General features: G+C 38.6%; 1 protein-coding gene across 1 annotated transcript in view; it reads left to right on the top strand.

Annotated features, from left to right (window-relative positions):
* LOC145999437 (glycine receptor subunit alpha-2-like) overlaps window positions 1-16283 on the top strand; it is a 413104-nt gene that overhangs the window by 352853 nt on the left and 43968 nt on the right. The window contains exon 5 of the mRNA XM_083136398.1: window positions 5348-5580. Coding sequence (XP_082992524.1) covers window positions 5348-5580 — 233 coding nt within the window. The remainder of the gene's footprint in view (window positions 1-5347; window positions 5581-16283) is intronic.

Here is a 16283-nt window from a genome sequence, read left to right as displayed (position 1 = left end):
AAACTAAAAATCAATAACAAGTCAATCAAACGATACGATCCCCCCGTCATGGGAATTTTTTTGCTGGGGACAAAAACTTATACCAATTCTATATATCTTCACACAAAAATGGGGGTCATGAACCCCCCCACCTGTGGGCACTCCTGTCTACGCGTAGATTGCATTCGGGTAGTTTACATAAGCTACGTAGACAATCTACAGTGCATTAAAATTAATTTTCAAGGCTTTCATGAAAGGAAACTGACATTTTCAATTGTATTGGTTCCTAACGAAATGAAAAGCATCCCATTTACAACAAAATTTATCTTCTCTTCTATCATTAACTATGGAAGAAGATAAATAGTATACAAAAAACAACAACAGATGGCGGTCGTGAGGCAAGAGTGGTCTTCTTACCATAAAACACTAGAATATTTCCTATATTAGGTTTCTTCCTAGGTGAGAAATTGTTTGAATTTGGAAGGGAGCGTATGAAAAGTTCTCCTCACACATCAACAACTGATAAGCAGTATAATTTTGTTTTATTTCTACAGCGCCCTTTTCTAAGTTATCACGTTTCGCCATGTAGTTTACATAGATTACGTGATCTACGTGTATAAAATAGTCTACGTGTAAAATGTAAACTATCGTTGTTTACGCGTAGACGCACATCACTGATTCTAGCCCTAGGCGTGCGCAGACCCTCTTATTAAGAGGGCAAAAGTCTCGATGAAAGTTTTGTCGGAGAAAGATAAACCTCATGCCATCTCTGTTGTTGTATTGTATTGTATTGACGGCCGCTTATACTGTGTTTCAGGACCTACCGAAAATCACTCCATTAGAAGAATTCCAGCATCCGTGGCCAAAAAGGTTGTCTGTTCCCCTCCCCCATTCTTTCTCTATGGTTCAGACTAATTTAAATGTAAACATGATTTCTTTCAATATGTGACCAATATATTCAGCGACCACATAGGTGTAACGCAACTAGGTTAACGAATAAAATGCTCGAGTCTTAATAACAAGTAATTTGCTGGAGAGTGAAGTGAGATACTCCAATGCTCAAAAACTTGCTTTGCCTTATGTATTATCTCCGCTAATGCATGTCATTAACCCCTCTCTTTCCAGTGGCGTCTTTCCTGGAATGTGGAAAGAAGCACGAATTCTGTCACTTCAGAAAAAGCAGATCGCCACTTCTTACAACGACTTTAGGCCTATCAGTCTCTTGTTTGTACTATCTAAAGTGCTAGAGAAAATAGTGCATTCGCAGACGTTAAACTTTGTTAACACGAATAATTTACTGCCCACGCTGCAATCCGGATTCCGTGAGAAACACAACACAGCCACTGCTTTGCTAAAGTTGTGGATGATAGTCTCTATGCCATTGATAAACAGCAAGTCACTATTTTAGTACTTTTGGATCTCGGTAAGGCTTTTGACACGGTGCAGCATGATTTATTATTAGCTAAACTTAAATATCACAAGTTTTCTCCTTCAACATTAAACTGGTTTCATATCTATCTATTTAACAGACGTCAAAGGGTCGTATTATATAATTCACCATCTCATGTGTCTCAGCCATTGATGTGCCGTAGATTATAAGTTTACGTCTACGTGCGTTGTCTACACGTAATCTATGCGTAGATTACATTGGGTTGTAGTTTACATAGACTACGAAGACAATCTAAAGTGCATTAAAATTAATATTCAAGGGTTTCATGAAAGGAAAGTGACATTTTCAACTATATTAGTTCCTAACGAAATGAAAAGAACCCTATTTACAACAAGATTTCTCTTTTCTTCTATTTTCAACTCTGGAAGAAGATAAATAGCATGCAAAAAACAACAACAGATGTCAGTCGTGAGGCAAGAGTGGTCTTTTTCCCATAAAACTCTAGCATATTTCCGAGATTAGGTTTCTTCCTAGATGAGAAGTTGTTCAAATTTGGAGGAAAGGGTATGAAAAGTTCTCTTCACACATCAGCAACTGATACGCAATATAATTTTCTTTTAATTGCACGGCGTCCTTTGCTAAGCTATCACCTTTCGCCATGTTGTTTACATAGATTACTTCATCTACGTGTATAAAGTAGTCTACGTGTAGAATATAGACTATCGTTCTTTACGCGTAGACGCACATCACTCGGCCTATAACGCAGGCGTGCCACAAGAATCGATATTAGGCCCCCTTCTCTTCACCCTTTACACTGCGGATTTGCAACAAGTCATAAAATTCTTCACTCTACATTTTTACGCTGATGATACCAAGTTATATTTCTCAAGTCATTACGCTTCATTGGAATATATACTTCAGTCACTTAATTCTGACTTGAACATCGTCAGTAACTGGTGTGCATCTAACGGTCTTAAAATAAATCCAGAAAGATCCACTTCCATGATCATTGGTTCTAATTATTCAAGGCTGTTAATTAAAAATATTAAGATCGAGCTCAAACTAAACAATTTGTCCATTGTCAGGAATAACACTGCTAAAAATCTTGGTCTGAATTTTTCCCGTAGGGAAATCCATAAATATGTTACTCTTAAGCGGAACATTTTCGATTTACTCCATCATTCTACCACGGCCTACAAAACATATTTCTCCTTTTCGACTCCCAAAGAATGGAATGCATTGCCTGCGAACATCAAAGGTAAAGTAAAAGATCTGCTGTTTATGGAACAAAGGCAGAATCGGGGCACATACTGAAGGTATCAAGTCACTCACTATATGGAATTGTATTACTGCATTATTATTACTATTGTCTTTTTTTGTAGTTACACTTTTTTTGTATGCAACTAATTTCTGTGTATTTTTTATTTTTATTTGTATGTGTATTATTTTACATTTAGCTTACTGCTCCATATGAAGATGATCTTATCTTACGTATATGTATCATCCTATCGTATTCCTCTAAATAGAGAATCATACCAAGCCAGGATTCTCAACCTGTCATCGGCCGTTGCTCTATCAGGCATTCAAAGAATGCTATGTCAGGTATTAACAAATCTTCCTGGTTTACTAGAGTTAAGGTGCTGAGCAACTGGCATTTGCAGGACAATGAGCAGGGTTACACGGAAGAGAACAAATCAGAGAGCAACGGGCGGTGTGGGGTTTTTTGCCTGGAGTCGTCGAAGAGGTAGCAACTGAGGAGATTGAGCGGTCGATCACGATTCAATTCGATCAACCATCAGCGGAACTTTATCATCAGAGACAGACAGGTATAGTCCTTTCCAACCATGGTGATCTAGACTTGAAGGTGTAAATCCAAATGCTTGTGTTTTGCCATTTTTAAGTTTATAGTTAGTACCTCTCGCCCATTATCACTAAGTTATCTGCCTGGAGCACGTGCTCAGATGAAGAGGATGAATGTTAATTGAGTGTATCACCCACCTGAAAGGTAAAAGTTTCTTTGTTCGATCCCACGAACCTCAGAGTTCGTTACACTATTGACAAGGTTTCGGTGGCAGAGCAGCCCTTGGCTGAACATCGCCTGCTTAATAAAGTTTATTTATTATTATTACATAGGAAATAAACCCGCCGTAGTTGCTTGGAACTTTCGTCGGCTTCAAAATACTTGTGTTTTCTAAAGATAATAATGTTGCTTAATAACGGAAATACATTAAATTTCGGAAAGTAATATGTGTGCGCACGCCTATAATTGTAGCTGCATATTTACATATGTTCGCTTACCACGTGTATACAATTCACATTACATTTCTACTATAAACCTTTCTTACGAAGTGGGAGGATAATAGAAATCACATTTTATGCAAAGATTGCACTTAATAATTACGTGCCTAACAAATTGACTGCGGGTTTGAACTTGCTGAGTGACAAAAAACATTTTTATTTCCCTTTCATTCTACTCTAAGTTTTCTACACATTTCCTTAGTATTTTCTATCTTTTCAGACCATCCTTTACTTTAACTAAATCCATACTTATCCTCCAATAAATTATATTTATATTCCTTGACTTGGTGCTGCCATCTATTGTTCTTTTTGGAAACTCCTCTCCTTCCGTTATAATCGCTTCCAATATGACGAATCTGCTTTGTAACAACTTTAAAATAAATAGCATCAATTATATCAAAATTAAGACTTTGATGCTACTCACGGAAGACACCCCCTAGTCGCTCAGCCCTTAAGCCGGCCCTGGATGAAAAGGTGAACTGTTATTACTTAACCTTGTTTACTTCACCTCAATTTCTGTTCATAGGAGAGACGTTATGGAGCAAAGGGTATAACACTACCCGCTTCTCGCCACAAGAACAGATGACAGTAGGGGCTGCGTCAACGAAAACCAACCACGTTGGTGAACCGGCCACAGCTTTAGGCAAAGCTAACCGCACCCTTGATGGGAGGGTTAATGGTCTCTGCATATTTTGGTTTTCTCCCCTTACTGGCGCTGTGTGGCTCAAATTATAATACGTTTGCCACATGAAAAGTTTGTTTGTGCTAATGTTTACATTGCTTATGGGAGGTTTTTGGTATGGCAGAGGTTGACGTTCGGATGCGAGGGACATGGTGGTGAATGTTCAAAACCAAAGAAGAACTCTTACAATGTAGAGAACACTTTTGCGGTTAGGCAGACCCCACCACAGATGTTGGTCTGTTATATCTTTTGCCCTGTAGCTATTTAACGCTTGGAATGTCCTCCATAACTTGCGTATCGTCATTATCTCAGTCCCTGAAAATGTGAGAAACGTCAGCTATGTAACATTTTTTAACACGAGGGAACTTCTTCACTTCAATAATCGAAGATAAGAGAATTTTAACTCTGAAAATTTTGAAATCTTATCAATAACACTTAAATAGCCATAGAAAACCACTTCAGTCTTGAAGACGAGAGTGAAGTTAGCTCTCCAAAATTGGAACCTTCTTCAAAACTCACTTGGTCGTTAGCCTGATAGATCCTCTTCACTACAATCGCTGAAGATGAGAGTTACTTTAGCTCTCCAAGAATTGAAAACTTCTCCAAAACTCACTTGGTTGTTTTCCTGATAGATCTTCCTTACTTTAATTCCTGAATACGAGAGTGACGTTAGCTCTCCAAAGATTTTAACCTTCTACATAACATACTTGGTCATTAACCTGATAGATCATCTTCACGCAAATTCCTGAAGATGAAAGTGACGTAAGCTCACCAAAGATTGAAACCTTCTCCAAAAACGCACTTGGTCGTTAGCGTGATAGATCCTTGTCACTTCAATCCTTGAAGATGAGAGTGACGTTAGCTCTCCAAACATTTGAACCTTCTTCAAGACTCACTTGATCTTTAATCAGTTACTAGTAGTGTCTTAACTCATACTTCAAGCATGAGGCTTTTTTTTTACTGATTTATTAATGTAATTTCTCTTTTCTGTTTTTCAGGAAATAGTGTTCGATGCATTCATCAGCACATCGTGGTTCGACAGGAGAATCGAGCTGAACGAGAAGAGGTACAACAAGACGCATGTGCAGTTCGCTACCGCCTACGAGAGTGAGCAGTTGTGGAAGCCTGACATTGTCTTCGTGCCCATGAAGGAGCTGTCCATGACCAAGGGCATGCGCAGTGTGGACCTCACGTTCATCCTACACACCAAACAAGTGCTGTACAGACTGGGGTAAGTGGCATTGCGGTGTTCTTCGAGTACCATTTATCGCACCAAATTCAAACACCTTCTTGGTCAAGCACTATATTTCGACTTCCTGATGTCAGGCTAAATGATTTTCATTGTTAGGCTAATGTAGTGTTAAGGAGGATTTAAACCTAGGAAGCCTAACCTACACACGAAAGCATTCCGTCCTTGGTGTTTGTGTTTGGTGCGATGAGCCATACCCGTGTTCATCTGGATCTTCATCTCTGATGCCCGCTTGCACGAACATTGAACAAACACGCGAGTTCGAAAATCCACGGGTCAGGGCAACACTCGAGTTAGGATCATTTTCGATTGCACCAATATGAACGGCATTCCAGCCCGCGCGAGTCACGAAACCCTGGCTTTACTCTAGGATAGCAGCAAGCCTCAAAGCAAGTACCTAAACGTCATACAGATGGAAGCACGTGATTGGTTACCTGATTCGACAAGGGGTGTATCCACTCGTAGAACCTCGTGGTGTGGCTGCATAACAGAAAAATTCAAGCACGTGATAAAGATGGGGAAAAATATTTACGTGAATAAATGTTGATATTTTATTCCAGCTTGCAATCATAGTAAGTAGTTTTTCAGTGATGTTTGCAGTAGATTTCGATGTATATCTTCACGTAGTATTCACGATCGTTGATGGCTAGAACTATTCCATTTTTTTCAAAGAGTGGATGTATGTTTACGTTTGTCTTGCACGTTCAGTTTTAGAAACTCTGTACTGAAGAATATGCACAGTAAGCATCTGCCAAAATACAGTAAAAACTGTATGTATCTCTATAAGAAGGAAACCTGTGAATACGGAACAAAGTCCGCAGAACCGACCGATTTTATATCTGAAAATGACCTGCTTAAGGCGGAAACCTCCTTAACGCGGAAATGGAACAACATTTAAAGACGAACGAGATGTTTTTATTCTCAGTAAGACGGAAATGTCTTCCTTTATTCTTTTCGCTCGCAAGAAAACAATGCAATACTATAAGTGGAACACGCCTCTGTTGCCACTCGCTTATCGGTAACATTGTCGATATGAAAGAATGCGCTACAATACTCATAGCTGTTACGATTCCGTTTTTCTTTCATCTCTTACCCTCTTTCTCCACTTTTCTTTGTCTATTTCTCCTCTGTTCTTTCGTCATCTTCCTATTTTTCTTGTTAACTCAATCTTTCTTCACCTCTCTTATTCCATCTTTCAATCTTTCTCTTTCCCTCTATGCACATCCCGCTACGACGACAGGGGTCCCGGGTTCGAAAAGATACATAAGTACGTACTGTACGTTCTTACAATGCTGTAGAAAGTGTACCAACATGTTGTGTAGTTATATAATTGTAATCTCTGCTATGCTTAATGCGACTGTATTGCATTTTTATTCATGTACGTACATGCATTAGTACTCTACATTAGAAGTTATGCGACATGGAAATCTGTCTTTCCATTATTTCCTGCAGCGCTTTATACTGTATTTGAAGTCAACCCTGTATAAGAAGGAAAACTGTTAAGATGGAAAATTTTGCTCGGAACCATCATGTTCCGGGATAGACAGGTTTTACTGTATATACTTAAAAACATACTATATATTAATCGCTTTTTACATTCGCAGTTTGAGTCCATTACTTCTCATTTTAATTTATTTGGTTTTGAAGTTCTGAAGTGATACATTACCGGTTCCGGATGGCACCCTTGCGCATGGGTTAACTCGGAGGGTAAAGTTGAACCTCCTCTTACTCCCAGCTTACCCGGCGTTTCTGTTGGTGCAACAGATAATCAGCCGATTCGTGGGTTAACTCGAAGTTTACTCTCACTCGCGAGTAAATCGACGTTGGTGCAAACGAGCACCAGCGTTTGATATACCTGTTCCCATTGGCGGATTTAGCGGGAGGAGCAAGGAGGAAGGTACCCCTCCGAAAAGGGATGACTAGATATTATATGTATTCATAGCATTAAATAAAAAAAAAGTTTTGAGGAATACTTCTCTAGATGGTAAGAGAAGAAAACAAAGTCTATCGCAAATGCATTAATTGGGACTAGATTTACTAGACAATGTCGACACTGGGAATCGAATGTGGGACTTGTTAATTTCAAGGCAATAGAGTTAAAGGGTTAACCTATTGATGGTCATGGCGCAAGAAAAAAGTAGGTCAAATAATTCGGAAGTTTGCAGAAGTTTATTCTCACGAAATGAAATCTTAAGGTCATTTCTTACTTTCTGCAAATCGTTGTCTACATAAATATAAAAGGTTTTCCAATAAGAATTACATGATTCTGAAATGAACTGGCAACTATGCTTCAAATGTTATAACTGTCACTAGTTGTCATTTGTGTTTAGTATACTGTGACACTTCATCATGGCTAAATACACGCTTCAAGGACATTTGGTTATTATCCAAAAATTTTATGAAAATAGACGTTCTATTGAACTTGAAACGCATCATAATTTTGGGCAAAAAATTATCTTCTCAGACGAAGCTCATTTCTGGTTAAGTGGATATGTTAAGAAACAAAATTGTCGTTTTTGGTGTGAAAACTATCCCCAAGAGATTCACGAGAAGCCCTTGCATCCGCAAAAGGTCACTCTGTGGTGTGGTGTATGGCATGGTGGCATCATCGGACCATTTTTTTTTTTTAACAAAACGAGGTAGGAGATGCAGTTTCAGTGACTTGTGAGCGGTACCGATTGATGTTAACAGATTTTTTGTGGCCAAAATTAGATAAAATTGATGTGGTTCCAACAGGACGGTGCCACATGTCACACTGCTAATGCCACTATCGACGTATTGCAAGAACAGTTTGGTGAAAGGATAATTTCAAGAAATGCAACTGTTAGTTGGCCTCCATGAAGTTGTGATTTAACTCCTTTAAGAGATTTTAGATTGCATTTTGTTGCGTTATTTGAAATCTATAGTCTATGCAAACAGACCACGAACCCTTAATGCATTAAGATAGAACATCGAACGCTACATGCGTGACATTAGGCCTGAGTGAATGCACAAAGTCTTCGAAAATTAGGTTAATCGAATTCTCTCGTGTGCACGAAGTCGAGGTGGACACTAAAATGATGTGTTATTCAAAATATAATATAATAAACTATGCTTCAAAATAATATAAAAAGTTTGGTTGTATCTGAAAAGTTTTTATTATATTTCATTGTAAAATCATATCGTTCTTATTGGAAAACCCTATTATAACTACTTTTATTTCACAGAAAGTATTATCAAATTATGATCAAAGAGTCCTAGCTTAGTTTCCCGGTAGAGGTACATTGTACAGTGTTTCTGTTTCGGTTAGTATATCTGACCACAAATTGGCTTAAGACGAACTCTTGTACTTGGTGGAAGTGCTCACGTGATGGGTGCCAAGGTCTTCCAACAGACAACAGATCGCCCAATGGAGGAATAGCTTTCTGGTCTGGAGTGGATGAAGTTATATCCATGGACTATCACAGTTTTCATAAAAGGATAAAAGAGAATATTGAATATGTGAAAGGATGATATTACTTTCAAAAGCAAGAATCTTGACTACCTTAATTTTGAACAAAAGGTGGGTGTAATAATGGTGAAACTTTAAGAGAATTTTTGAGAAAATGAAAATCATGGAGAAATAAATTTGAATTATTATACATGATTCTTGGAACTATTTTGTGGTTACAGATTTTACATGGAGGTCATAATGCCATAATAATAAACTTGCAACACTTAATCAGTAATGTTGGCTTTGCAGCGAACTAACTATTCTGTCAAAAAAGTACGTAGAATTTGTAATTTAAAAGGCCCGCGCTAATGATTTTTTAAAAATCTTTTTTCCATAAGTTGGAAGCACTGTCGTTAATTACTATGCCAAACATGAGCGCGATCTGTCAAAAAGTTTGTTTACAACAGCTGGTTCAATCAGTCCACTTTAGTAATGCATCACAATTTGTACAATGAACGAAATTATTGAACAAAGAGTTCGCGTTAAATTTTGTGTTGCGAACGGAATTTCGTGTGCTGACTCGCTAAACATGTTAGAAAAGACTTATGGTGAATCAGTTTTATCAAAAACATGGGCTTACGAGTGGTACAAAGCGTTCAAGGAGGGCCGAAAGATCGTCGAAGACATGCCTCGTTCTGGACGACCTTCAACCTCTTCAACCGATGAAAACATCGAAAAAGTGAAGGAAATTGTGCTCGATAATCGCCATTCCAGCTTAAGAGAGATAGCTACTGACCTTAACATCTCTCACGAGTCTGTTCGTTCGATTTTGGTGGATATTTTGGGCATGAAACGTGTCGCCGCACGGCTTGTTCCAAAAGAGCTGAATTTTCTTCAAAAACAGTACCGTGAGCAGGTCTCTTTAGACATGCTGGATCGTGCCAATTCTGATCCCACACTCATGGAACGCATCATAACTGGTGACGAGACATGGGTCTATGAGTTTGACATGCCAACAAGTCAACAGTCATCAGAATGGGGGACAAAAGACGAGCCGAAACCGAAAAAACCACGTCAAAGTGGCTCAAAAGTCAAGGTGATGCTCATTGTTTTCTTCGATATTCGTGGTTTGGTGCATCATAAATTCGTTCCAGAGGAACAGACGGTCAATGAAGAATACTATTTGGCCGTGTTGAAGCGTTTGCTTGAGAAAATCCAACAAAAACGGCCAGATTTGTGGAAGAACAATTCGTGGATTTTACACGACGATAATGCGCCTATCGCATAGAGCGACAGTTGTGACCGAATTTAAGGCCAAAAACACAATAAATACCATCGATCAACCACCGTATTCACCAGATCTAACCCCGTGTGACTTCTTTATGTTCCTGAAACTAAAATTGCCGCTCCGGGGTACCCGTTTTGACTCGATTGAAGCCATAAAGAAAATTCGTGAAAGGAGCTGAAGGCCATACCGGAAAGCGCCTATAAAAAGTGTTTCGAAGACTGGAAAAAACGCTGGCATATGTGTGTTGCATCATAATGGTGCCTACTTTGAAGGCGACAAAATAAATATTGATGAATAAATGAAAATTGTGCGTTTTATTTAGCAATTCCCTGTACTTTTTAGACAGAATATATAAGGAATAGTTTTTCTCGTAAAGTTTCAGTTTTCATAACATAACAACTACATATATCAAACAATTTTTGTCATGTGCACAAACATTTAAAGTGACTAAAACAAATTCAAAACAATTTTATGTTGTTCCCATGTGTTCCTTAACATTTCTGGCATTGTTGAACCACTCTTTTCAATTATTAGACGTTTAAAATTTTCATTCACAAAAGACTGGAATGTGTCATGTCCATTCTCATGAACAATCGCCATCTAACGTTGAAGAAAACTGTGAAAAACTATCTGACCTCTTTCATGACTTGCTGCGCAATATTATTGGATAAGGTTTTCATTTCTCTTTACCGTTCTGAGCTAACATATTCAATGATTTGTGACCACCCTGTAAAAAGACTTCACGGATATAGCCTGCTGAAGTATTCCCAGAACGCTCTGCTTTGGGACCTGGTAAATTAGCCCGTGCCTTCGTCACAACGAATAGGTGTGTTTCACCTACGTCACAAACTGTTGCATTGTGGGATCGAGCAGCCATGATTGTGGCGGATTTTTGTAAACATTCGGAATTCAAGCGGACCGGGAAGGGGGATTTGAACTTTGTTTACGATGGTATACTTTGGCAATATTAGGTTGTTTAGGTCTAACAGGTACTCATGTTCATCCTAGAATTTTCCGAGAAAGAACAGAAGGTGCAATTCACGGCACAGAATTTTCCGATTGTTGATTAGAATACGCCGTCATGGCGAGAATAAATCGTGCCAATATTCATGAACAAAACAAACAGTACGGAGCGGTGGGGCGAACATTTCTTATCAAGTAAGTTCATATATCACATTTCTCTGTGACGTTTAGTACAAATGAATTGAACTGGTGTTTTTTATCATACTTGCAAGTAGCGTTTTCTTCTTATTGACTTTTATTTGGTAGAAAGGTGTTAATAAGTTTGACGACAAAAATGATAACATTTAAAGTTAAATTCATCTTGATATTTTCCCGCTTGTAGCTACTTGATTATTTATATTTCATTCATTAAACAAACTGTAATTAATTGTTATCCTATTCATGAGAAAAGGTGCCGGTAGTAGGTTTTGCGTACTGCCAGGAAAAAAAACACTGCTTGGTTAAAACAAGTTAATGATATATCAAAGTATCTCAAATTGATTTATTTATTTGGTTCATTTTACTTCGCGTTTCTGCTATATCTGGCTAGTCGTTAAGATCAGTCATGCCCAGGCCGTGATTCGAATCCCGGACCCCTAGCATCGTAGTGCGTTGTGCTAACCACTCCGTGACTGAGGCCTGCATATCCAAAATTGTTAAAGCAAGGAGTGAAATGACTGTTATTGGAAAACTCAACATTTCAAATTACTGCGCTTGAACAAACGTTAAAACGAAACATAGAAAATTTTCAGTTAATCTGTACTCAAGGTCGTCGATTATCACTTTATCCCACCCCGAGCGGGAAACATAGATTACTTACTGGTTGTAAATATTTCAAGCAGAATCCGAATCACTAATAAATACGAAAACAAACCGATTCCATGTAGTTGGTTCAAGTAAATAATCACAGGTGAATTAGAGTTGGCCTTTTCGTTGCATTTTTATACAATGTTACCGATATTTTACACAGTATTAACAACAAACGTGCACTTGGCTCAGTAACGAACGCTGCGTTGTGCGTATTTCCATGAGGGTCTTCCTTGCAGACGAGAAAAACAGCTTTGCCGCAAACATGGCGGCGGTGCGAATCCTGACGTCACATGAAACCCACCTATACAGCCGATACGTTGCGAAGTACACGATTGACTCACCTGTTATATAGCCTCCTTGCCAAGATGAAAAGAAACAGTTGGACAGCATCCAGAACTAGAAGACGTGGTTTCAGAGCCTTCTGCCGAGCTCAGTTCCATCAATAGTTAAGACACGAGTGCATTATTGACAATCGGGGCACTCTTAAGGCTCTCACATAAATCATTCACGTTCCATTTGCAGCGTATGCCCCCGTCAAAAACAAGGCGAGGCGCTGCGTCCACTTCGACGCCCATCTTAACCGCCAATGATCGATCAAGAAGCCTATTGCTTCCTTCCGGATCTTCCAAGGGCTGGCCAATTTATGATCCAAGGGAGGAATTCTCTCGGACTTTGGGTCCAATCTAACACCTTGGACCCATACAATTCCGGGAATCTCTAGGGGAGTGTTTATTCCCTTTTTTATACCCCTTGGAGGCCCTCCAGGGAATGATCCTTCAAGAGAGGCTAGTTCCTGAGGGAGAAATTCTTTGATCCTTTATTTTTTGCTTCCGAGAAGACATCTGGAAACTCCACTCCATTCAATCAGCAGTATCTAAAAGCTTTCAAGATTTGTTAACGGTCTTTTGCTTTCAAATCCCATTACTAGTGTACTGATTGGCATTCCGAATTCTTCACTTTCACAGCGCCATCTGTCGATATCATTTCACAAAAGGTTTAACTCACTGAGATTTTCAGTTCCTTACAACGATCATGCCGTTAGTGAGTGATGTTAAAACCATAGAACTGTGATTTTCATCACTGTGATTCAGTGGCGGTGATTAGAGTGGGGCGTGGGGGGCAATTGCCTTCCCTCCACGTTTTGCTATTTTTCCCTCCGCACTATGCTAAACATTATCTACTAATGGAAAGTGTATTGTGTTTGCCGCCCCCCCCCCCCCCACCACACACACATTTCAGTCTTGGAACTAGTGTTGCCCACGAGACGAGACTTTGGTCTGTCCCGTCCCGTCTCGTGAAAATGCTGTCTCGTCTCGTGTCTCGTTTCGAAAATATTCGTTTGTCCCGTCTCGTGTCCCGTCTCGAAGGGTTCTGTCTCGTCTCGTCTCGTCCCGTCTCGTTTTGTCTCGTCTCGTCTCGTAAAAGTGATCCGGGATATCATGCCAACAAAAGTCAAAAGTAGCAGAAACACGAAATATTTTTCCGGAAAGTGGGATAAAGCTCCAAATATTTTACCCATTGCGTGGTTAGAATAAATAAGGTTCGTTAATCATGAGGACATTAATATTAAAAATGCAGTTTGTTGGTTACTGATTGCTAGGTATCTTATGAAATCTACCTTGTGGTTTTTCTCGCTTCATACAACTGTCTGTCCATCGTCCATTTATACCAAGTTTGTTAGAACCTGTTCCGTTTCCCGCGCTAGCAATCGCTCGACAGTTTTGGTGCAAATGAGAAACGAGAAAAAAGTCGTCTGCTGGGCAGCGAGGAGCGAATGGAAGCCAGAAGAGAGGAGCTTATGTAGACGTTGTTGCCACGTTGCCTGGCTTTGGCTTTCCCCAGCACGGAGTTCAGGCGGTCTTCAGCAGCAACACCGCTTGGTTTATGCTAGAAAAGCCAGCGATCAGCTACCGCGGGAAGCCGGACAGGTTGTAACAAACACGGTATAAGTGAGTGCTCTTTTTCATTACTGCTATACCTTTTGGAAGTCTTGAAATGTTTTCCAATAGACATTCTTTCTTTCTGAATGTCGAATTCCGTGCACTATGAAAATGTACATTTTTTTAAAAATTCTAAGCTTGGCGCTGGGGAGCAACAAAAAAGTTTTTAAATGTGTAGTACGAACACAAAAGACTATTTAAAATTTCAATATTTAGTATATTACAAATAGAAAGCATTTATTGTTCTTAATATTGTTAAACATCTTCTATGACATAAGTTTCAAAAGTGTTTCTTTGTGATCTTGTGCTGTTTCTTATGCTCAGCTTATGACGCACATACTTCTTTGTTTTCCCTTTAGCCTCTAAGTCCGGTACCACCACCGCTTGATCTAATTTATCCTTCGGCAGGCACGCATCTAGAAATATATGTCGGGGGAGAGTGTCTGAGCCAAGTGTTTCAGAAAAAATGATAATAATAACATTAACGACAACAATTAAGCAAATGTTTAAATTAATGCATTATTATAATTCATAGGTCTATTCACTTGAATATGTAAATTAATCAATTCTATTATTGTTATTGCATGATATGTTACAAAGATGGTAGAAGAATAGTAATATAACAGCACGAATATTAGCTAATATCTAGCTTACGTGTAGTTAAGATCGTCAAAATCTGCATAAAAACAGCTGTCCTGGCAAGAAAATTAATGTCAAAAAAGGTGATGAATTGAATATTTGCTGAATAACAAAAAAGATGTTACATACAGTTGACGAAAAATAAAGTTCCTGATTAATATTTTATACTCATTATTATAAGTAGTAGCGTACATAAAACTTCATTGATACTGTCATTCAAAGCAGTATGATCCCAATAGAATCCTTGTTTTCTAGTACGTTCGGCAGGAATATGTAACCCTCGATTATGCTAAACAAATATATTTTTTGTTTAGCTAGAGCAAGTCCCCAGGAGGATGCAAGAAGCCTTTACTGCAAAAATGTATGTTTTACGAAGCGAAGTTACGTGACAAAACCACCACGTATGGAAGGCAAACCTGCATTAAGTTTATATCGCACGTTTACAGAGCCGTGCCTCCTGAAGTTATAAAAATCCCAACTTCAATGATTCTTTTAGACATGCTATAGTTGAAAAAATATGTTTAGATGCACCCAAAGTGCATCATTATCAGATTATGCATATAACGTGTTATTGGAATCAACATATTTGTGTAAATTGGGTGCCTCCCCGATGGCGTAGTAATAACGTCGAGGTCTTGTAATGAAGGGTCCTCGCGTCGATACTCAATGAAGGCACAAAGTGGATCGGATCGCACTTTAAACTGTAGGTCGGTTTGCGATTTAGCCTATATGCGAATCAAGTGGACTTAAAAAACAAAAAAAAAACAATATCAACCTTAAGAATATTAGAATAAACTAATTCACCCGCAGGTAAGTCAAATTTCACATATCCTTCTTCATCCTCGTTCACAGACTTCCTGCAATACTCTTGTGTTGCATCCCACCAGGTGCGAAAAATGTGAAGTTATTATTTCCCCGTACTGCGTTATTTCTTTTCATAAGAGTAAGGCTAAATTCTCGTTTTATCTGAACTTTTAAAAAATGTGCAAAATACGTCTCTATCTTTAAACAACCACCCTTTCCCATGTATGTGTAAAATAATCCCACTCTGTCTCAGAAAACCTCTTCCTACGATCAAATGAAGGAAACAACTCTCAAGTCTCAACAATTATAAATTTTTGCTTAAATTTCCTATCATTTATACGAACAGTACCACACATCACGTCCTTTGGTGCAACACTGTCAACAGCTAATGTTACTTTCCTCGTCCTAATAAATTTACTTCCAACCAGTGACGGCGCCAGGGAAATTTGACTGGGGGGGGGGGGAAGGCTGGCAACAAAATATTTTAAGGGGGCAGTCACATTAAAACGCCCGAAAACACTACACATATATATACTTATATAATAATAATTATAATAATAATAATTATTATTATTATTATTATTATATTCATGTATGGTGTTTTGTGTGTGTCTTTTATTTAGAGTGGACGTTTACTGCCTAAATTTATTTCTTGATTACGAGTTTATCTCCACATGATTCGTTTTAATAAAGACATTAATTCTTTTTTATTGGTAAGTTGCGTTGTCTCTAGTGGCCTATTTCAGTATTGAAAGACATTCATAATTTTATAATTCAACGTCTTTCTTCA

This window comes from Lepisma saccharinum, chromosome 15, assembly GCF_977018435.1.
Source record: "Lepisma saccharinum chromosome 15, izLepSacc3.1, whole genome shotgun sequence".
NCBI lineage: Eukaryota > Metazoa > Arthropoda > Insecta > Zygentoma > Lepismatidae > Lepisma > Lepisma saccharinum.
This window is presented reverse-complemented; position numbering and strand designations above follow the sequence as displayed.